This window comes from Lissotriton helveticus, chromosome 5_1, assembly GCF_964261635.1.
Source record: "Lissotriton helveticus chromosome 5_1, aLisHel1.1, whole genome shotgun sequence".
Lineage (NCBI taxonomy): Eukaryota > Metazoa > Chordata > Amphibia > Caudata > Salamandridae > Lissotriton > Lissotriton helveticus.
In genome coordinates this window covers 1,635,052,837-1,635,077,232 of record NC_136065.1, presented here as the reverse complement: position 1 = coordinate 1,635,077,232, position 24,396 = coordinate 1,635,052,837, and the positions used below count along the sequence as shown (strand labels likewise).

At 43.6% G+C, this 24,396-nt stretch overlaps 1 protein-coding gene across 3 annotated transcripts in view; it reads right to left on the bottom strand.

Moving 5' to 3' along the window:
- LOC144753746 (immunoglobulin superfamily member 1-like) overlaps positions 1–24,396 on the bottom strand; it is a 752,980-nt gene that overhangs the window by 351,359 nt on the left and 377,225 nt on the right. For all 3 annotated transcript variants that reach the window (XM_078641329.1, XM_078641330.1, XM_078641327.1), the window contains one exon: positions 8,505–8,798. In XM_078641329.1, coding sequence (XP_078497455.1) covers positions 8,505–8,798 — 294 coding nt within the window. The remainder of the gene's footprint in view (positions 1–8,504; positions 8,799–24,396) is intronic.

Sequence of the window (24,396 nt, the reverse complement as noted above, 5' to 3'; positions counted from 1 at the left end):
GATGAGCTCGAATTAGAAGAATTGAATAATCAGATTTATAAAAGGTTGAAAAATTCTCACCCTAATAAAGATACTGAGAAAAAGCTAAACAGAATATTTGAAGAGATTGAACTGGGTAAAATGTGAAAGGTTGGCATCTGGTTCCATTAATTTGTGATGATATAAAATATCATCAAAGAGCGGATTGATGGAGCAAGGATTTGCATGTAAAGCCTCTTGCTTGAATTCATGAACCTCGAATAACCCTAATTTATTAATCAACCTGTTTGTCTTATTAATTTACCCCTTATTCTGATATTTTGGGTGTCCGAGAGACGCTTGCCTATGTGTTTACTAATCCTAATACACTTGCAGATTAAAATGGCTGCTGCTATGCGGGAATTTCTTCTGCGCATGCGTCGGTTTTACCCATGTGACGTGACGTACTCGCAGTTGTGGTGGGAAACACTTTGCACTTGCGCAGTAGAACTAAGATGGCTGCTTTGTGTCCTCACATGCCTGAAGCTTGCAGCGCTGCTTTGGCTATGCTGTTTGTTCTGCATTAATCATTAAGGCTATAGTTATTATAAAGTAATGGGAGTAGTATGGTGATTCATGGTTTACAGTGCATTCATTTTTTCCATGTTTTAAAACTATTTCTTTTCCATTTCATGGTACATTACGAAATATGGCCTGATGTTCCCTGCTGTACTCCATTTTGCTTGAAACTGAGTCTGCACAAGATCCGAAGGCCTCCTGAAGCAGATGACCTTTGAAATACTGCCAAGGAGCTGACTGACTGAGAAGATACTCATGGGAACCTCACCTTACGAACCCTAGTCGCATACATTGTATTTGTGAAAAGAACATGTATTGTTGTACATCATGAGAATCTGAAGTTCGAGGGGTGGTCTTGAAAAATGCAAATTATGAGCTTGAGAAAGTCAAATCCTAGGAGGTGTGATGACCTGTCCTTTCTTTTGTCCAATCGAAATTGGGAATCCTTACACTTGCAACATTTGGGGGGTGGAACACTGACCTGAAAACAGTATAACTAGCCTAGGTTAACTAGAGAATTTGTCCGACTTGTCAGAATAGCTGACCTGTCACTGACCCTACGCCCTCAATAGCTGATCGAAACGGAGGTGCTGCGGAGCACTCTGTCCGACTGATTCACATACCCAATCGGGGTTTTGGGAACCTTAAAGTGCTGGCGAAGCTCTTTGCTGGGGAATTCGAGAACCCAATCGGGGTTTTGACTGATAGCTGCAGAGAAGGTGTAGCGCAGGCGTTGCAACTGGACTGCGGGTGCTGGTCTCAACTTGGTGGTCCTGTCCTGATCCTAATCTGCTTTTCCTGTCCTGGGTTTCCATTCTGCACCTGCTGGCCTACTGGCAACTGCATTCCTTGGGGTTCCTACTGTCCTTAACTGACCCGTGGCCAAGGTTGGTCTCCACACCGTTCTAGGTAAATATAAATCTAGAAGGGGAATACGCTTGTGTCCTTTATTTGTCCTATCCTGAATCTGCTAAAGTCTTATTTGCACATTTGTTCCTTCTCTTACCGAACCTGTCCTGACCAATAATAAAGTTTTACATTTTAATTGTTTATTAGCATGTTCCATTTTTCCCCATCCTTTAAACAAATTGTGACATTCAGTTCATGAAATATAGATGTCCTTTTTTCTTTACCCTTTCCCTTAGTCAAATTAAATTGGTTGCTCTGAAATATTAGCGTGTTCCATTTTTACCTTCCCTATAGCTTCTGGTTATTGCAAAATTTCATTAATTATAAATCAAGTGCCTTTGCATTATTTCTCCTTTCTAGAAATACTCAGACTGTGACATTCTAGCATGTTCCTTATTTTTCCCCGTCCTTTAGACACTAATACCAAGTCCGATTGCTGAAAAATCTTACTAGCATGTTCCCTGTTTTTACTTTCCTTTAGTGTTCTAAATGGTTGGCATAATCTATTTTCTGCATGGTTACACAATTTTCATGATTTTGGTCATTGATAGTTTACTCGCTGTGAATTTCATGCTTTCTGACTTTGACGAGAACTAGATAAAGGTTTTCAAAACTTCCTGAGTCTGTGGTTATTATAAAGAGTGCAAATCTTATAAATGTTATTGTATTTTGGTGACTGCTTATCTTTTCAGCTAGCTCCCTGTTCCATTGTGGTTATAGGTACCAGTGACAAGGATTGGGAAGTCGAGTATAAAAGGAAATAGGTAGAAACGAACTAGGGTTACTGGTAGTAGAGTGTAGGTTACCCGATCAGAATAAATATGGTAAATTGAATTTATGGGCCCAAGTGTGCATATGGTGAAATTGTTAGTCGGTGACCTGCGCGCTCTATCAGTAGGTTCTTGATGGGAGGCCTGGCTGGGCCTTTCATGAGTTATGTCATAAACAATGTAATGAGTGATGTAATATGTAAGGTGTAAGGTCATAGGCAGTGCATGAGGTGGGGCAAAAGTTATAGTTAGGTTTGCTAACTCTAACTGGTGAATTTCTGTGTTTTTTTATGTTCAAAATGTTATTTTTGTCACTGAGATGTTCACCTACCTATAACATCACTTTAAACTTGGGCTTCTCAGATAGTTGGAGGGTACTACATCCGCTAAACCGGGAATACACTTGCCATTTGTTAATGCACAATACCTATAGCCACTTGGATTGCATATTGGTGACGGGGCCACAAAGCGTCAGTCAAATTTACAAACCCAGGGTGATTAAATGCCCCAGATGTGGCGAGGTCAAAACCTCTTTCCTATATTTGGCCTGGCCATGTGGAAAGATAATGGCATATTGGGGGAAAGGAAGCTCGAAAAGAGCCAGTGTGGTCTGAAAATATAAATATAGGTGCTGCTAAAAGTTAATGCCCACCTGCTCCCTGCCCCCAAAACAAACACAAGAGTAGATTCCAAGTTAATTTATAAGCCATCTGAAATTTGCTGCACCGGAAAGTCATACGCGTATACATCTTAAATATTAAGACTTCAACAGAAATATTAAAATAGGTACACATCCTAAAATATTGTCAATTTCACTACTAAACAAGAGGAGACGCAAAGCGAGAAGGGCCTTATGGAACTCTGAGGTTTTGATGGTGGTGAACTGGGCAAAACAGCTAGATAATCCTCTTGACTTGTTTTGGCCACTGATGGACATAGTGTGTCCGAGAGTATATGTGGGTGTGGGTGGGTGGGGATGAGGAGGGACTGGATAAGAACTCTGACGTCAAGAATGGGAATGGCTGTTGAATGGTATGTGGTTGATCTGCTTTGGCCTTCTCAAACATTTGAGGGATCCATCAATGTATTATGGTTCCAGCAACTGCCACAGCTCCCTTGTCCTGTACAGCATGAGTCTGAAGTGGAGGGCACCACGTGGCTGTATTTGAAGACATTTAAACAGTGTTTAATGGGCTTACATGGGGCTGCATAGTGTTTAGTTTAAGGTTAATCACTGATTAGTTTGAGATTCAGAGTGTTCCTTGTAAGTTCTCTGCTGGTCTTTGTAGGACTAGGTTTCACACATCAGTTTCTATGATTAGGCATTCATCTTCCATGCTCTTTGTGGTATGGAATTCCTCTTTGGCTGTATTCTATTCCAAGCCATGCTTCCTTGCATGCAGGTGGCTTGTCACAGATTCTGTGTCCAGAACCAATACTTTCAGTAACTACAAGGCTTGTATCTAGTTACAATACCTGAAATATATTCTATTGTAAATCGGCCCACCCAAATCTCTGTTTATTGACCCCCAAGAACAGTTTACGCCACCCTTCGATCATCTGAGACCTAATATTTGCATTCCTCCTCCATTACATCTTCAGGTCCTTTTTTGGTCCATCCATCTTACAGCTAAATATTGAACATTTTGCTTTCCAAAAAACCCAAAATAGCGGATTATGCATATAACATGGTTACAAAATGTTAACCCTATTGTTGACATACTATTAGAAACATCTAGTATGGACTTCAGCAGATGTGTTCTAATTCAAACCTTTCTTTTTTCTGTCTTTTTCTAGATAGCTGACCTGCCTGTTCTATTCTTTTCAATAAAATGGGGTCTAGGATCATAAGCACAAGCAAGGACTACAATGGCAGCTGCAATGGCAATCCACCTAGAGCTACCAGTTGAACCCTCCCCTGGCCTGATGTTTGCTTTACTGTGTTTATAATCCCCATTGATGACTTGTACATGACCACCTTCTTAGTTCCGGATACTCAGATTGCCCTTTTCCATATAACATTTTAAAAGTTGTTTAGGGAGATTTTCACAAAACATTTTTTCACTTGATGAAAGGTTGACAATGCATTTTGTTATTTACTAGCCATGGAACAACCATAAAATGACCAGCACTGCCATGTATCTGCCCACGCGTGAAACTTTTTAAAATTTGAGTTAAGGAGGTCTTCACAGTTGGAATTTTATTAATCCGTGAAAAGTCAATTTTGGAGAAAATAAACTTGCATACAGGAGGCAAAATACCCTGGGCCCGATTCACAGAACTAACTTAAGACAAAATCCTAAACTTACTACCATTTTGGTATTCACAGAAGGCACTTACTCATTTCGGTATTCACAGAAGTTAGGAGTCCTAACTTTCGGACTCCTAAATGCCTTCTGTGAATACCGAAAGTCTTAAAATTAGGATTTTTCTCAATTTAGTAGTTGTAAAGTTAGGACTCCTAACTTTCAGACTCCTAAATGCCCCCTGTGAATACCGAAAGTCTTAAAATTAGGATTTTTCTCAATTTAGTAGTAGTAAAGTTAGGACTCCTAACTTTCAGACTCCTAAATGCCCTCTGTGAATACCGAAAGTCTTAAAATTAGGATTTTTCTCAGTTTAGTAGTAGTAAAGTTAGGACTCCTAACTTTAGAACTCTTAAATGCCTTTTGTGAATACTGAAAGTCCTAAAATTAGGATTTTTCTCAATTTAGTAGTAGTAAAGTTAGGACTCCTAACTTTCAGAATCCTTAATGCCTTCTGTGAATACCGAAAGTTTTAAAATTAGGATTTTTCTCAACTTTACTACTACTAAACTGAGAAAAATCCTAATTTTAAGACTTTTGGTATTCACAGAAGGCATTTAGGAGTCCGAAAGTTAGGAGTCCTAACTTTACTACTACTAAATTGAGAAAAATCCTGATTTTAAGACTTTTGGTATTCACAGAAGGCATTTAGGAGTCCTAAAGATAGGACTCCTAACTTCTGTGAATACCGAAATGAGTAAGTGTCTTCTGTGAATACCAAAATGAGTAAGTGCCTTCTGTGAATACGAAAATGGTAGTAAGTTTAGGAGTTTGTCTTAAGTTAGTTCTGTGAATCAGGTCCCCTCTCACTGTTTGATGCAAACACAATTCTACCGGAGCTTGCTCCTTCAGTAATCATTCCGACACAGTCCATTCCTCCTGGACCTTGATACTGAGAGCAACTCCAGTGTAACAGAAGGTCAGTAGAAATATTAAAATACCCATTTACAGCTCATTATACAGGAATTTCGTAGGTGACTCCAAGAAGCTCCCCATATACTCTTTCCTTTGGTTGATTCAAGCTAAGAATCAAGGCATGTCATATTGTGAACTTGAGAATAGGTGTAAGATACACTGATAATGCACAAATTCTCCTTAGTTTGAGGAAAACTCTGAATGACACATCATATATGAGTGATTAAATGGTGATTGTTAGCAAACATTTTCAACTTAAATCCCAGTAAGTCCGAGGTTCAATGAGCGCATGCGGACTCTCGACTCCTGGAATCTTGGATTTTCCTTCTATCACGGTTGGCTTTGTGGTCTTTTCAACAACTCTAAGTGTACTTAGTAACTTGCAGTTACTTCTTTCACTTTGAGCATTAATGGTAAGGTGCTTTCTACATTTTCTCTTATCCTTTTACTGAGATTGTGGCAAACGCCGTTACTTGGGTCTTCCTCGGAAGTCTAGGGCTTGACTCTTGCATATCCTGAATGCTGTTGCTTGCATGATGTTTGCATTCAAAAGGTTTTCTCCTCTCTTGCAGTACTTTTACCTTTCAATCGGTTCATAGCGTACATGAGATTCACATTTGAATCCATATGCATCGATTAATCAGACTACCATTCATCAAATCTCGTTTCCTATGCAACAAAATCTGTCTTCACCCTGTTGCTTCCAGTTTTCAAGCTCCGATTCTAAGTTCAACAAAATGACAGTTATGGGGAAGCATCGTTCAGAGTCCATTACCCAGTCTTTGGCACCCTCTTCTTTGCACATTGACGATTGACCCCAACCAACCTGACAGGCGTAAAGCCCAAATTCTCCTCAACAGCCTTAGTACATATACCATACGTCTGTTACTTGACATTCTCTCCTTAATGTTTCTGCAAAGCAGCAAAAAGCCATTGTATCCAAATGGTTGCAATCATTTCCTTTAAAATAAACCAGATTAACGTATAAGCTCGTCATACTGTAGTGCAGATCCTACATGTCATTCATACCTTCAGAAAAAACATGATGCCCATAACTGAACCTTTTGCATGCTAGTGATTGGATGTGCAATGTGTACAAAGTAGTCAGGAGTGTCCTGTGGAAGTTATGCTCCTGCACATACACATGTGTTCACCATAGCTTCTGAGTACGCCCATGCTTGGTCAATTTGCTCCTTCATTTCTAACATCAGAGCCATCTTTTCTCTCACTCATCACAGTCATATGGCCTGATTTTGGCAGACAGGGTTCTCCATCACGCGTGTGACAGAGTACCATGCAGTGGCGGCAGCTACTTAACATGGGTAGCAGGAGGGGATGATTAAACACATGTTTTAAAAATCACTTACCTGCAGGCTGCCGTCTCCACTCAATCCTCTTCGGCTCTTCGGTCGACTCCAGCAGCAGGAAGCACACAGGCACCTAGACTCCCCTAGCCAATCACAACGCTGCATGACAGCAGCCTTGACATTGGTCTGAGTGCTGTGATTCGGCACTCTGACCGGACCAGAGAGCCTGTGCACGTTCTCCAACAAGGCTGTGCAATACAGTCGGGTGAAGAACATGCTAAGAGCCCATGATTGTTTGGCCAGCCCGAGACGGCTGGCCAAACTGTCATTCACACTAAGACAGTGCCCACTACTCGTCCCCCTGATCCTGTGACAGCCCTGCCCTGCCCCGCCCCCCAAGATGGGAAAATGAAATGACAATAGCTTTCCATTATTATCATTTTATTTTTCCTTTTTGAACTGCTCCCAGAGCAGTGGGGCGATGACCCTCCGCCTTAGGGGAGTAGCCGCCTCCACCAAATCCTCACTCAGCCAACTTTATGCTGAGTCAGAAGGGCAGTCACTTTTCTGTGGAGCCCCAACAGGCTTCACAGTTGGAAAACGTATTCAGAAGGACAGACGGAGTAGGGGTTGCTGGAGTAAGGCCATCGGACCACATGCCCTCTTTAGATCGGATTCGTCTGATGTATTTTGTTTCTTTCTGTCGTTGCCAGGGGAAACCTAGTGGTCGCAGAAAAATAAAAGTAATGATCACCATGCCTTGGGTGAAAGCGTCGCCCGTCAGTTACAGGACTCAATTCACAAAATCTCTTCAATATAGTGGGTTATCTGAATGCATTGAGGAGGATTACAATTATGTGCCAGGAATATGCAAGGGACGTTTACAATTTTTTAACTTTCCTGACATAAACCTATTTCTCATAAATGTAATGAATGCAAATTCTCTGCTTGGTGAAAAGCCTTCGTCTGTGGGAAATAAAGATGTTTGTGAAATTTCATTTTTTCACACAAGGGAAAACGTTTTGCACGCAGTCTCCCCTTTCTTCCAACGCCTTTGAAAAACAGACACATTCTGCACCTCTTTCATCTGGTTTATTGAGGTTAGAAATACAGCAAATGGACCGGTAGCTTTGCGGGCTGGTGCTTCCTTTTTATTGAATTTTCCTGACTGCCCCATGACACTTGCTTAGGAACACCCAGTATTCCTCCATCAGTTGTCACTGGAGCAGACATGTCAAAATACTTTGTGGAAGATTCTCACCTGTAAGTAGCTTATCCGCATGGAACACCACTTAGAGCTTTTCTTTATGACTCAAGGCCAAACTTTTCCTTAAGGAGTTTTTTTTAATTAACTTTGACTTCTTATTGACTTCTGGTTGGAAGGCGATTTTAAAATCAGTCCTGTGAGTCCCATATGAAGTACACTGGAGACAGGGAGATGGTTGGTCAGAAGGATGGAAGGGTTTGGGGAGCATCTGAGAAAACTCTAAGGCAGCACCTGAAAGAAGCATGTACATCACAATCCCAAAACCATGAGGTGGAAAGGAGGGAAAGGAAATGTTATGAACAAACTGAAACCTGAAGTATGAGTTGCACACCTCTTCGGGGAAATAGGGCTGTCACAGCGATTAGAGGAGCATGGGCAACATTTGTCAAACATGGAGTACCAGTGATACTCTTATGGATGCCTCACTCTGTCACTGGACAAAACACGTGATATTCATGATTACTTACCGATAGCTACTCAGTATTTTTCTCACCTGTCACAGATATTGACACTGCCTCACTTCCAAATGATTGTATTTGTCTTCCAGATGTCTCTATCCAGTAAGAGCATTCATATGTTCCGGCAGCTTCTGGATGTGAAGTTGAGATCTTGTGACTGTCTCCACTCTGGGATTTGATTTCAGTAAGGTTTCCGCCTGATATTTTGAAGTGCCTGAATCCTTTGGTTACGTAACCAGTTGGGGGAGAACATGTTATATTCACAGACTCCCCTTTGACGTACACTGGATAGTTGGGTGTGAGAGAGATGGACGGAGCTGGGGGATGATCTGAATAACAGTAAAACAGACAGTAAGAAGCATTCCAAGACAAAACACCATCACATGATCTACTCATAGACATACAGAGAATATGAAAATATCTGGAGAGTGTATAAAGAAAAAGGATGTGGGATGGAATTATCCACTACAAAAGACTCTCACAGAGGGGGCAAAGGTGACCTTGTTTTTTTTATTTTTATAAATGGCATGATGTATTGTATTTAAATACTTTTCACTTAGGAAACGCTGAAAATAAATAAAAAACAATAATGAAACGTCAGAATTTAAAGGAAAACTCTTGACAAAGCCTAATTTCTTTACACAGGATGCAAGACTGAAACAAGTACTGCATTCATTTTGCTACACCATAAATGCTGCCTTTGTGTGCCAAGACCTCAGTTTTTATCCATTATGTGGAAAGCAGAAGATAAATTCAACCCTCTAAAGTCTGCTGTTTCTGCAAACCCCAGCAAAAATATAACTTCTGTTGTGCTTTTACAGATGAGTCGAGAGGTAGTTGTGATATGTTGCTGTATTTACTTTCCACGAGGCAGGCACATGCAGCCTCCTCTTGCGGGCGCATGCAGCCTCCTCGGGGACAAATAGGTTATCTCTTAACTTGAGTTCCACACTCCACAGAGGATCGTCAACTGTGGATTCCCCAGCCAAGTTCCATTGTGCCGGGGATCGGTAGGTCATGAGTGCATTTGATGTTCCTGAATAAAAGCCTTAACCCCTTCGCCGAGGCACGAATTTTGCCGTGGTGCCGGGGAGGGGTTGGGCATGGCACCGCGGTGCTCATGACGTCTCCCGGCCATCATGAGTCACAGTAGGGGTGTGTTCATGATGGCCGGGAGCCGTCAGAATTCCGCCCACTGATTAATTTGCCCGCGAAGGCGGGGAATTAAACACACGTGGGCCGAGTGTCAACGTTGACGGCCGTGAGCCGTCATGAGCACTGAAGGTGTTAAATTCAGCCTACTGCTTCTGCTTGGTATCTCAACATGTTGGCGACGAACTGCATTTCCTTCCTGCACCCACCGACCCGTGTTTTCCTCTTTTATTTTAGTTTAAATCTTTTTATTGACATTTCTTAATATTTCCAAACAATAACAATAATGCAGTGACAACATATACATTTAACAACATTAGGGCTATGCGGATGACGGTACAGCGTTCAACTGTGTTTTAGCATATGATGCATCATGTATTTAAACTGTGGGAGTGGGATACAAAAAAATGTGGACAAAGTAATCAATTCAGGGAAGGGGTGACCGCCTGAGACCTGTTGCCAGGTGTGTTGACAAATGAGATCCCTGCCAAATGCAAATGGTGAAACCACATGTTATAGATGGCTAGACTATGCTTTTGGGACTCTGCCCTCCCTGGGCCTCCTTAGGTACACTTTCGGAACTTAACCCTTGAATTGCCTGGTGCCCTAGACTCTCTTGAGATTCCTCTGTGGGTGGCTCTAGGCTCAGTAGATCTGTTACCATAGTCTCCCAGCTAATGGCCAGGGGAAAAGTACGAAGACTCAACATGTCTTCCCTACGCAATGCTACTCTTTCCGCCCTGGCCCAGTTAAGCAGTGTGTGGAAAAGTAAATTTTGCCATGTTCTGTGTCCCTACGTGTCATCCATCATATGTTATCTGTGCATGATTAATATGCATATGTATTCCCCATGCTCGATTAATGACGCAATTACAGTTGTGTCCACCTCTAGTATGCCAGTTTCCAGTTCTCGTGAATACTACGAATATCAGGCCTATGTAAAGTTACGTTGCCACGTTTCTCAGTGTGCACGTTATTCCATTGTAAAGTCCCCGTTTCTAGGCCTCAAAAGGGTCCGGACACCAGATTCAGCTCCTGTCTCCTGAAGCCTCGCTGAGGAGCGATACAGCCCCCACCTGTATCCTCGACCCTTCACTTACTTCCTGCCTCACAGTGCCCGGCTCAGCCTGGCTCTGCCTCTGAGTCTGCCAAGAGTATGTTATGATTCCAGTTATCAGTTCAGCCCTCCTTCTCTGCATTCCTAAGCTACTGAATCGCATCAATAGTTTCCGTCATTGTCTAGCCTTTACGTCTCCATGTAAGAGAAATACTGCATTTAATGGTCATTTAATATTCTTCATCACGCACTACATGTAGAATAATGCATGCACCATTTTTAGAGTCTGTTAGCCTTTACCCCGATAACTTTTGGATTCTATCAACATGTTCTCTAAACATCAGATACTAGATAGTGCTTAGGTACATGTCGCCCTGACTCTCCAGACTTCAGTCTCTGCTCCTAGCACAGAGTTCGTAGCCCCCAGCTTCTCCTAGTAACACGTCATTGCCAGCTTGCGCGCACCATTAGGTCAGAGGTCCCGGCTCCTTAGGTAGCCCCCTCCATGTTTCCGCCCCATTCATGACATATTCTGTTACGTTTGCATCACATGTCTATGTATACGCCTCTGTTACACCTACTTTCACCCTTATCTTTCGCGACTGCTATTGACCACACCCACTGCTCCGCCTATCATATGTATTGTAATGCAACTGTTTTAATATATATACTTGTGTACTGTTATTAAAGTGAGCACGCCGATCCCGATTCTGCCCCCGGCAGCGCTGCCATCCTGTTCCCGTGCAGGTTGTCCTGTTCCTGTCCTTATGCTGTATTAAACCTGCAAAACTCCTACTACCTCGAATCTTGACTCTTATTTATTGAGCTATCTGTTATTCATTTAAGCATTCAAAAATAGAGGTATTATTTATTTATTTACCACAAGTGAACGGCAGCAGGCTATGATGTGGGGGGCTATTGGGGATTCCCATCACTTGGTGATCAAGTGTTTCGCTGTAATTAGGCCTAAGTCGAGAAATCGGGTGGTGGCTCTATTTTTATTGTTCCTACTAAAGAGATGAAATATATATGCCTCCCAGCGAAGAGGGATGTCACGCCCCATGTAACTGGCCAGTGTAGCTGCTACATTAGTCCAGTATTCAGCAGGGCAATGCCATAACATGTGCAGGGGGTCTGTGTAAGGTAGGCGGCATATGGGGCAAGCTGCAGCAGTGAGATGAAAGTACTTATTAATCTGGGCTCGGGCAAGGTATGCCAGGTGCAGGATGAAAAACGAAACCTGCTTAAAACTCTGATTGCACGGGACACACTCATGGCCCTCTAAAACAGCCTTCCACTCCTTGTCCGTGAGTGCGCGCCCCAGATCCTCCTCCCAGCGCTGTCTCAGGGATGTTAAGGGGAATTGCTGTGTGTTGACAAAGTGTCAACGCAAACCCACGAGTCAGATGACCCCCTTCCCCCATTATATGCAGGTATTGAATCGTATGGTACGTGGGTGGTTCCATGGTAAGATTGCCCCATTGAGATGCCAGGGAAGCAATGTGTTATATCCTAAGGTTTACATTCATTTGTGAATCAGCCTAGGTCCTCCTAGCTGCTCAGCCAGACTGAGAGATGGTGACGGAATGTTGGTGTGACTGTGATGAATGGAATGCCTGGGTGGATAAGTGGTGACAGTTGGAGATGGGCTGAGCAGCTAGGCAGGCTGCTCCTGGTGGGACTGGCGTAGGAGATTTTGGAGCTGGGTTAAGAGCTGTTACATGGCTGATCCTTGTTTGATACCACTTGACATGGATCTAATAAAGACGACTTTAAGAATTTACAACCTGGCTACCAGTGTCTTCATGTACAGAGTACAACTTATTTTTGGCGACGAGCGGACCTGGACCCAAGCGTACATATGGATTGAACAGAAACCCAGGGACTACAAAGAAAGCATTGTAACCAGCGCAACTAAAAAGAAAAAAGAAAGGAAAATAAAATTAGCAGAATGGAGTAAAAGGCAAGCCAGTCCCACCAGTGTCCTGTCAGCGGAAGGCCCCAACATGTGTCCTGCCTTATCTTACTCCATGGACTTGACCACAGGTATGGTCTGTATGTTAGGGTATGAATGTACTGACGTTCACCCTACCACTTTGCTTTGAGTCTGCTGTTTGGATGTATCTACAGCATGTAGGGATTGTGGCTATACTAAGGCGAGTTAAAGACTAACTCTGTGAATGTATTCACATGTTCCACACATGAGCGGTGTGGTTATGCCAACTTTGGTGTCTTCATTAAGTATGGAAAGCTGTAATTACATCTGACTTCCTCGTCAATTTGGAAATACTGCTCTGCTGAAGGTCCAGAGAGTTGGAGGAGTAGTCACTACAGCCTTATCTGGTGTTCTAGCCAGAGCGTCCTCTACAAAGGTTTGGTGAGTTAGAGTAGTAGGTACACTACAGCCAGATTTGGTGTTCCAGCCACATTTTTCTACAAAGACCCTGCGTCATCAAGGTAAACAAACTACCTGGAATACTTTTTACATGTTTTTAAAAAGTCACTACAATCTGCGTGCAGTTTCTGCACAATTGGAGAATTTTTCTTAAGTGCTCAACTGTCATCTGTGGCATGTTTGTTGTTGAATCGACGTACAAGGGCCACCCAGGATATCTTTGGCTCTGACCAAGATGACACTTATTTGCACTACTGAAGTGATTCTTATACATTGGGTTTTTCACAGAAATGGACCTGTATTATGCAAGCACAAGGTTAGTTATCGACATTTTTATTGTTTTAGTTTCTATTGAAGCTGGTCAGTTGTGGAGGCAGTGTTGTAAAGGAGCTTTTTCCCTGCCATCCACTTTGTTCATCCAAGTATGGGGGCTAGTTTATTTATTTTCATTAATTTTAGACACTGGATGCCCCCTGAAGCATTGTCAGTTTTACCACTTCTAAGCGATTTGAAAATGGCAGCGCGTGCCGTTCACAGCCGCGCGCAGTCACCGAGTCTTGCCTGCATGTCTTCATGGAGCTCTCCGACCTCCTCCTGGATTGTGGTGTTTTGCTGCCTTCCCATGAGGCACAGGGTCAGACTGATTTGCATATAGCCATGTCTGAACTGGGGTGGCAGAGTGGGCTAAAGAACGGTGATGGATTAAACCCAGATCTTTTGACAGAGTGTGAGTGTTTGATTGATTCAGATGCTCCGTCCATCACCACCCCCTTTTGTACCACTTTTGGCCACCATAAGTGTGGCAGGGTATGCTCAGACGTGAGTCCCTTGCTCACTTTGCCACTGCATTCAAGCAAGCCGGGAAGAAGACGGCTGGAATGCCAGAAACCGGTCCTCGGAAGCTTGTTTCCGGTCCAGGGAAGACATGGCTTGGCAGTTCGGGCTGGACTGTTCCCATGAGGCACAGGGTCAGACTGATTTGCATATAGCCATGTCTGAACTGGGGTGGCAGAGTGGGCTAAAGAACGGTGATGGATTAAACCCAGATCTTTTGTGGTATATAAATAAATAATACCGGATCTAGGTTTGACTGGACATAGCAATAACAGATAGCTCAATAAATAAGAGTCAAGATTCGAGGTAGTAGGAGTTTGCAGGTTTAATACAGCATAAAGGACAGGAACAGGACAACCTGCACGGGAACAGGATGGCAGCGCTGCCTGGGACAGGATTGGACTGGCGTAACATTTAATAACAGTACACAAGCATATATACTAAAACTGTTGCATTGCAATACATACAATAGGCGGAGCAGTGGGTGTGGTCAATAGCAGTCGCGAAAGATAAGGGTGAAAGTAGGTGTAACAAGAGGCGTATACATAGACATGTGATGTAAACATAACAGAATATGTCATAAAGGGGGCGGAAACATGGAGGGGGCTACCTAAGGAGCCGGGACCTCTAACCTAAATGGTGCGCGCAAACTGACAATGACGTGTTACTAGGAGAAGCTGGGGGCTATGACTTCTGCGCTAGGAGCAGAGACTGAAGTCTGGAGAGTCAGGGCGACATTTACCTAACACTATCTAGTATCTGATGTTTAGAGAACATGTTGATATAAACTAAAAGTTATCGGGGTAAAGGCTAACAGACTCTAAGACTGGAGCATGCATTATTCTACATGTAGTACGTGATGAAGAATATTAAATGACCATAAATACAGTATTTCTCTTGCATGGAGACGTAAAGGCTAGATGATGACGGAAACTATTGATGCGATTCAGTAGCTTAGGAATGCAGAGAAGGAGGGCTGGACTGATAACTAGAATCATAACATACTCTTGGCAGACTAGCAGGCAGAGCCAGGCTGAGCCGGGCACTGTGAGGCAGGAAGTAAGTGAAGGGTCGAGGATACAGGTGGGGGCTGTATCGCTCCTCAGCAAGGGTTCAGGAGACAGGAGCTGAATCTGGTGTCCAGGCCCTTTTGAGGCCTAGAAACGGGGACTTTTCAATGAAATAACGTGCACACTGAGAAACGTGGCAACGTAACTTTACATAGGCCTGATATTCGTAGTATTCACGAGAACTGGAAACTGGCATACTAGGGATGGACACAACTGTAATTGCGTCTTTAATCGAACATGGGGGATACATATGCATATTAATCATACACACATAACATAAGATGGGGGACACGTAGGGACACAGAACATGGCAAAATTTACTTTTCCACATTCCCTCCTTGTCACTACGTTTCCATCAGGAAACATCAATATTCATGATACCATCTATCATTTCATACAGTATCATTTGCTCGTCTCGAATTTTCTTGTAACGGGATCTAGGACGGGACTTGGGACTAGGAATACAAGAGGTAGCGCAAATGCCACAAATCGCAGGGCCACATTGTATACAGAGGCAGCAACTGAATATGATCGCTACTGCAATACCTAGAAAGGACAACACTTTCCATCCCCAAGCGGAAATTATATTCCAGAACCAACCGGACCATGTCCAGGTGCCTGGATCTTGGTGTAACATATGGGCAATTTTATGGAGTCTGGTTATAGCTGAATAAACAGACGGCGCGTTATTTGGAATGAAAATGCAGCAACTAGATCCGATGACTCTACATGCCCCGCCCCTATCGGCCAGTATGACGTCAAGGACGAGACGATTCTGGAGCACGACAATTCTCATAAAGGATTGCTCCTCGGTTAAGTTACCTAGAGCAGAAGTAGTCTCAATCACTACTGCTTCAAGGGTTCTCTTAATCTACGTATCAGTTTACTATTCACGACAGTACCTAAATAGGGAAAGACACCATTATTGATATCTATGTATTGTTCTAGGGCAGTTTCAGTATAATCGACAATCGGGAGGTCTCTCTTGTGTCTAGTATGTACTAGGTGGGAATTCCTATGGTAGTCGGGTGGGGCTAGGAAAACTGGTGGCAGTAGGAAGGCAATGTAACAGGTTCCCTCCCAATCGAGGGGCAGACGAACATATGCGGTCTGACCACAAACAAAATAAGAATGGCGTGAAGCTTTGAAAATAGATTTCCCACTGTCACTATACTTGACAATAGTAGTACAATCACTATGTCCTACAGGTACGGAACCATTCTTTCGGACACATAATTCACCTTTAACTGGTAGTACTGACATAGCAGGTAAGTCTGGAGTAGTATCAGACTGAACATTCAGGACCATGAAATTCGAAGAATAATTACCTAAATTATAAACTTCATTTTCTAGATCTAACCCTGTTCTGTGGGGAAGACCTTGCTTGTCTGGAAAACATGTACTGTTAAGAAAAGACATATCTGTTGAGGATGACGTTAACGTGGACCATGCTCCACATGAACCATTATGTGAAAATGGATAAGGAAAGAGTGGCAGAACTCCCTTCGGTGTCTGGAAAGGGGGAGTCGACCACACACCCAACAATTAGTGGCATTGCTGGTCTGGTGTGAGTAATGTAACATGTGGATAAAGGAATTATTACGCATAGCAAGACGATAAGATAGTTCATGAGGAGGCAGATCACTAAACGTGTGCTCTACTGTAGCAATAGAAGACTTATTTACATGAGAAACTGAAAAACACAAATAAAATGCATAACTTGTGCAGGTAAACATAAGGCTGAAAAACAATATAAAACTTAGAAAAACGATACATCGGATTGAGTTTTGACTAACTCTCTCACTATGGGGGTCTATTTTATACATGTCAGAAACCGGTCTAACCGTTTCACCTAGGGGAGGACTTAGACAATCAAACTGGCTGACTTATTTTACTAGACCTTAATTTTAGCTTATACTCCTGTTGCGGAGTTTTCTCTAACAGGGAGGGATCTGTATCATTGTCTTTTGCGGACAGTCCTTAAGAATAGTACTTTGGCAGTCTTTCAAATCCTGGGAAATGTTCTTTAAAACAGTCTTTAATCCATAAAACTTTTTCACATGTGACAGGTGGACCCAGCCCTTCCTGCCTTCCAGCTTGACGGCAGTACGGGTGGCCAGGAGGACCTGCTTGGGCTCTTTCCAGCGGGGCTCCAGCGGACTTGAACGATCAAAATTCCGGACAAGAACCATGCATCCGGGAACGATTTCATGCGGTGCCACCTCGGTATTGTCTGGAAATGCGGCGGCAACCTGTGAACGACAAGAGTGTAGGGCAGACATCAAGGAAGCTAGGTAATCTGTCAGCATATTACTTGAAACATCTGTAATACTTCGGGGTCTAGGTGTACCCCACATGTTAGGGGGGCGGCCGAATACGACCTCGTACGGGGACAGACCTGATCTGGAATGTGCGACCATGCGCATATAAAACAAAGCGACTGGCAGAGCTACTAGCCAGTCCACACCTTTCTCTTTACATATTTTAGCAATGCGGATTTTCAGGGTCTGGTTATGTCTCTCTACGAGACCGGCTGCTTCAGGATGGCGTACACAATGGAACTTCCACTGGTACCCTAACAAAAGGGAAACATGTTTCATGAGTTCAGATGAGAATGGCTGGCCGTTATCAGAATATACGACTCTAGGGAGTCCGTAGCGGGGGAAGAATTCACGAACCAACTGCTTGGCAGTGGTCGCGGCTGTGTAATCTGGGACTGGATATGCTTCTGTCCACCTGGACAAAGCGCATACAACTACAAGGACATACTTGAAACCTCGACATCGCTCCATCTGAATATAATCCATCTGGAGGACTTCAAAAGGGTGGTCAGGGGGCTGGAATCCACCTTGTTCCACCGGGACACTTTTACCTGGATTGAACTGGCAACATATCATACAGGTACGGACTTTCTGCTTGGCTGCAGCTCGTAAATGCTTGTTGAACCAAATGTTCTGGATACTGTCTAACATAGCTTTTTCTCCTAAATGTGCTGGACTATGTGCGGTATTGATAATGACTTGAACCATAGAGTCGGGGAGGAACCATGTGACTTTTCCCTTCGTTACCCATCCCTGATCTGTCTGGACCCCTCCTTGTTCGGACCATTTCTTGATTTCATCGGGAGTAGCATGTAACTGGATATCTATGACATCTTGAGTAGGGTCCTTAACTGTCATACAGGTAGTCGGAGTCTGTGTCGGATTAACTGGAATGTCTGGAGTCTGTGCTGTAAGCTTGGCTGTGCGATCTGCTAGATCATTACCTTGGGAAATAATGTCAGTAACTTTCGTATGTGCTTTGCATTTCATGATAGCAATAGATGTCGGTAAATGTATGGCATCTAACAGAGCTTGAATAAGGAGACCATGCTGAATCTTGGCCCCATGAGAAGTCATGAAACCTCTCTCCTGCCAGAGTACTCCAAAGTCGTGTACGACTCCGAATGCGTAGCGTGAATCTGTATAAATATTAACTTTCAGGTTCTTGGCGTGTATGCAGGCTTGGGTCAGAGCAACTAGCTCTGCTGCTTGAGCAGACAGGGTGTCAATACGGTGTGTTTCTATAACTTCAGTGTCAGTAGTCACTGCATACGCGGCTACTAGTTCTCCTGTACTTGTTCTCATACATGAACCATCCACATAAAGTGTCAGGTCGGGATCTGGTAATGGAATATCTGTCAGATCTTGTCTTGGCTTTGTCATAGTGTTAACTACTTCCACACAGTCGTGTGTGGCAGGATTCGAATTAACTGACGGTAACAGTGTAGCAGGATTTAGGACGTTGCAGCGTCTGATTTCTATGTGTGGCTGGAACAGTGTCAATTCATAACCTGTTAAACGTGCAATTGTCAAGTGTTGAGTCTGGGTTCGGTTTAAAAGAACTTCCACGGAGTGTGGAACTTGTACTGTCAAGGAATGTCCTAATACTATGGAATCACTTTGTCTGATTGCTAGTGCTGTGGCTGCGACTGACTTGAGGCACGCAGGCAGAGCCTGGGCTACAGGATCTAGTGTGCTCGAAAAATAAGCACAGGGCTTGTATTGTCCTGCTTGATCTTGTGTGAGAACAGATAATGCTGTACCTTCACGTTCAGTGACGAAAAGTGTAAAAGGCTTACTGTAGTTCGGTGTAGCTAGAACTGGAGCTTGGCATAAAGCTTTCTTTAACTCATTGAAACTAAGTGTATGTTCAGATGTCCAAGGGAGGACAGTCGATAGGGCTGCCTCCTGTGTCGTTAACTGTATCAGTGGTTTGGCTAGAAATGCATACTGAGGAATCCATTGTCTGCAATAAGAAGTAAGGCCGATAAAAGCACTTACCTCTTTCTGTGTCTTGGGCTGAGGAAGACTCGCTATTAACTGGATACGGTCTGGTGTCAACTGCCTACCCCACTTGGACAGTAAGTGGCCTAAGTAGATCACTTGCTGTACACAGAATTGAAGCTTTGAAGGGGACACCTTGTGCCCCATCTCGGCAAGGAAATACAAGACTGTAAGTGATGCTCGCTCGCAAGCACATTCAGAACGGGCTGTGATCAGTAGATCATCGACATACTGGAGCAGGGCAGTGTCTGTTGGCATGTGAATATTGTCTAGTTGTCTTTTAAGTGCTTGACTGTAAATACTAGGACTTTCTGTGAAACCTTGAGGAGCTCGTGTGAACATATAGCTCCTTCCATTTAAACAGAATCCGAAAAGAAACTGGCTGTCTGGATGAATGGGGACACTGAAAAACGCGTTCTTGAGGTCTATGACTGAAAAAAATGAGGCTTCGGAATCAATGGCTGTCAATAGGGAAGAGATATCTGGGACAACTGGGTACTGGGGAATAATACATTTATTAAGTTCTCGTAGGTCAATCACTAATCGATATACTGGCGGTGCATTTGGATCAGTACGTTTCATGACTGGAATGATCGGAGAATTACATACATTGGAGTCAGTTTCTACAACTACTCCTTGAGCCATGAGCTCGTCAATAATTTTGGATAAGGCTGCTACAGCCTCAGGTGGCAATCTGTACTGTCTGATTCGTGGTAACACTACACCTGGCTTGAGAGTCACACGATGGGGTGTGATTTGCATATAACCTACATCAGTTGGACCTTGCGCCCATAGATGCTGCGGAACATTAGACAATCTCGGATCAAAATCTCGTAATACATAGTGACCCTTGAAGTCACGTAGAAACAGGCGTATTCCCTCTGGGGAGCAGCAAATAACTGCACCTAATTCTTTCAGTGTCTTAATGCCTAACAAATTTTCTGGACATGACTTCGTAAGTAACAGATCAGTAGTGCGGGACAATGGACCTACTTCTAGAGTAACTGGCTTAGATATCTCGTTTACAATAGGCTTTCCTGAAAATCCAAGGGAAACATTTCTAGAGCCTGAGAGCGGAGCCCCTGGAACTTCAGCGTGACTGATGGTCGTCCTACTTGCCCCTGTATCAATCAGAAACTTTCTGTCTTTCCCTAATACTTGACTGTGAACATAGGGACCTTCTTGATCTACAGGAATCTCGATGAGAGGCAAGCCTACCTCCCTCTCTAGGCTGTTTCATGAATATGGCTGATACTCTGGATACTCAGACTGTGCATACTGGTACATCTGCTGTGTAACATGCTGTGTTGCAGCAATAGGCTGCGGTGCTGGAACTGTCTGTTGTGCATTCTGTGGCTGAGAAGTCTGTGAAACTTGTTCTTGTCTAGGCGGACGTGGTCTTTCTTTAGTTTTACCAGTAGCTATATTGTGTTTCAGAACTGCACACTCGTTTATGAAATGACCTGGCTGTTTACAATAATTGCAGGTCCCTTTAACGGGAACTGTAGGATGACTGGCTTGATTTGTACCCCTCTTCTGACTGTCTTGAGGAACAGATTGTGCAACTAGTACTTTCATTTTCGTGTCTTTCATACGTTTTCTTTCGTGTTCTTGCTCTTCTCTGATTCTATTCTGGTGGTACTGAAGCATCTGTAACATCTGGGACGGGGTACTAGCTTGCCATGTACTTTCGACTTTCAAAACTCGATTCTTAACTTGTGGACTTGAATTCTCGACTAATTTAGTAACAAAGAGATGAGGGTATGACTCGCTACTTGTCTTGAGGCCACTGTTTATAATAAAACATTTTTCAAATCTAGAATAAAAATCACTAGTGTCTTCATCTTGTTTCTGTTTACAGGCTGAGATTGCATCCCAGTCTTCCTTTTTAGTGGCTAATAATCTGGGCAAAACTTGTATTAATAGTTCAGGTAATTCTTTACATTTCTCTCCAAGACCGGTACCTGGTACTCGTATCTTATCTTCAGCTTCTAGAACTGCCCAATCGATCTTTTTCTCTCCCACCTCCCATTCTTTTTCCTTGAGTTTTTCATATACCCCTGCGGGCAACAGGACCTTTAACATTTTAATTATATCTGGATACGTGTATTCTCCCATACGGAGCATGTCTTTTAATTCTCGGTGGAACCCTGCTGGATCTTTGTCATGACAGGGAATTAATTTCTTCATCTCTAAGAGTTCCATCTTTGTAATCGGAGTGTAAACAAACACTCGTTGCATTTCACCATCCGCTGTCCTAACTGGGTGTACTTCTCGTAGCGGGTTCTGTCTATCTATGTAAAACGGTTTATTTTCTGGGGGTGAGACATGAACAAAATGCGGGTTCAGGAACGTTCTATATTTGTGGCGCTGTTCTAGAATGACACTAATTAAATCGGTACCTAAACCTTTCCATCTATACTGGAGTAACTCGTTCAGGACATCGTGTAACGGACCTGGATCAGAATGTTGACCCTCATACAATGTGATGAGGTGCTGGATCATATACATACCCACCAGTCGTTGCTCGGCTGGGGGCAGTTTCAGAAACATTTGTGCCACTATTTCATCTGGAAAAGTGGTAGAATCAGTAATCCATCGGACTGCTGATCGGGCTAGTTCTTGTTCATGCATAGTACTCAACTTACTATAACCGATTCGTGATTTCAGAATTTGATCGGTAGCTTGAAATACTTGTTCTAGAGAACCTTGTTCTGGTGCTGGGTGATGAAAAACTGACTTGTGTTCTAGGCGTAAATGGCGGTCTGGAAATCTAGATTTTCCTACATACGCTATTCTGGCGGGATTCTCGTCCTCTACCTCTTCAGTAGAAGAGTCATTCTCTTTCTCGCTTACTTGTGCTGCTTTACGTTGTTCATGTAACTTTATTATTTCTTTACGAATTCTCTTGTACATACTCTCTATACTACTGATGGTTCTGTGCTTACCCTCGGCTATATTATCACTCCACCTTGTCAGGATTCTCATTTCGGCCGGATCTTTGGTCGGATAATCTTGTTCCCTTATTAAACAATTAATCAGAAACTTTAATATCATGAGCTGGATCTCAGCTTTCCTTTGAGACATGGCTTCACCAATACTTTCTGGATCATCCCCTGTACGGATGAAACGATATATTCTGTCTAGATCTTCTTTCATATTCGGTAGGGTGTCCAAGTACCCGGTCACCCGTCTTACACGGATGGAATATATAACTGTACTATCATCACCTGCAACTGGATCATAGCGGCATTCAGTAAGGGCTCGTCGGATATCTGCAACGGACTTATATTTGGGCGTACGCTGTAACGCACATTCATGTAACTCGACTAACGTTACTCGTTGGTGTGGTGGCGGGGTACCAGGAGGACCTCCTCCTGCGGCCCCTATACTGGAATCGTCGACTGATACTCTTCGTGCTGGCAGAGTGGGAAATTGTAGTGTAGGCTGGACCGGGGGTACCGTAGCAGGTACTCCGGTGTCTGGAGGAGCAGGATTTACATTATTTACAGGAGCTGGCGGAACAGGATTTGTATATTCTGGAACCGTGTCGTCCAAATAGGACGAAATAAAAATATCAGCTGCGGTCGGTTTGTGACGTAGCTTGGTCGGAACTAATGGTGGCGGAAAATTACTGGATGCCTCCGGGGTCGCTTTTGGCAAGCCCTCGGCAAGAAGAGGATACATACCCTTAATGAGGGCATGCCTCTGTCTATCTGACTGTTCGGTTTTGACTCGTTCACCTATCTCGATTAATTCCCTTTCGTGGGCTCGTTCTAAGGATTCTCTACTTAATTCTGACTTTCTGATTTCTTTTTCGGTTCTTTTATGAGATTCTTTGCGCCATAACTCGATGGCATCTTTCTGTGACTGTCTGGCTTTCTTTTTCCATAACGCTTCTTCTACTCGCATGATGCACTCGGCATCCCATGTGCCTGATACAGGCCATCTATACTTTTCTTCTAACTGTTTGGTATACTCTACCCATACATCTAGATATAATATGGCACTTATGCCATGCTTCTGATACATAAAATGACCTGGACTGTCCCTAGGCGGGACAGGAACTGCTTCTTCTAACAGACCTTTTCTAGTTCTTAACTGACGTAGTCTGGAAAATAACGGCATGACTGAACTGTAATCTGGACACAATACAATACACAATGAACACGATAATTACACCACTCTCATACCACGACATTAAAATACATGAAGAACATTTAAAATAACAGTTCGGACAGAATACTACCTGGAATACTGAAAACAGAATACATGAATTTCTCGAGAACAGAACTGACTAGAACAGAAACTAGATGCACTGCTAAAACAGTACGAAACTTACCGGTCTCATAAAGAGACACGTCAGGACCCGCATCCACCGAAGTGGGCACTTCGTTTTGGGATCTGTGTACCACCAAACCCCACGGACCAGAGACAATTAGATTGACCCTGTCTAGATACTACCCCAGCAACGGTACTCACCGGGCAGCAAGAACGGAAGGCCTCGGACTGGACTGGACTGCTTCGACGCCGGACGGACGAACTTCGGACTTCAGTTACGGGTGGGCCTCCGGATACCTCGGACCTTGGACTCTCGGCTTGGGCTCTGGTCGGGACTCGCCGCGTTCCTCCACCGCCTCGTCTGGATGCTGGACCGCCACCTCCGTCTCCTCCGTGGGCCTGAGGGATACTTGAAGCAGAAATATCTGCACGTGCACGGTATGGTTCCGTCACGGCTGCAGAGGGTCAGGGGGCCGGCGTGGCTTCACCGGCGCGTGGGGAAAGGGCAAGTCCCTGTTCGGGCGCCATTATGTGGTATATAAATAAATAATACCGGATCTAGGTTTGACTGGACATAGCAATAACAGATAGCTCAATAAATAAGAGTCTAGATTCGAGGTAGTAGGAGTTTGCAGGTTTAATACAGCATAAAGGACAGGAACAGGACAACCTGCATGGGAACAGGATGGCAGCGCTGCCTGGGACAGGATTGGACTGGCGTAACATTTAATAACAGTACACAAGCATATATACTAAAACTGTTGCATTGCAATACATACAATGGGTGTGGTCAATAGCAGTCGCGAAAGATAA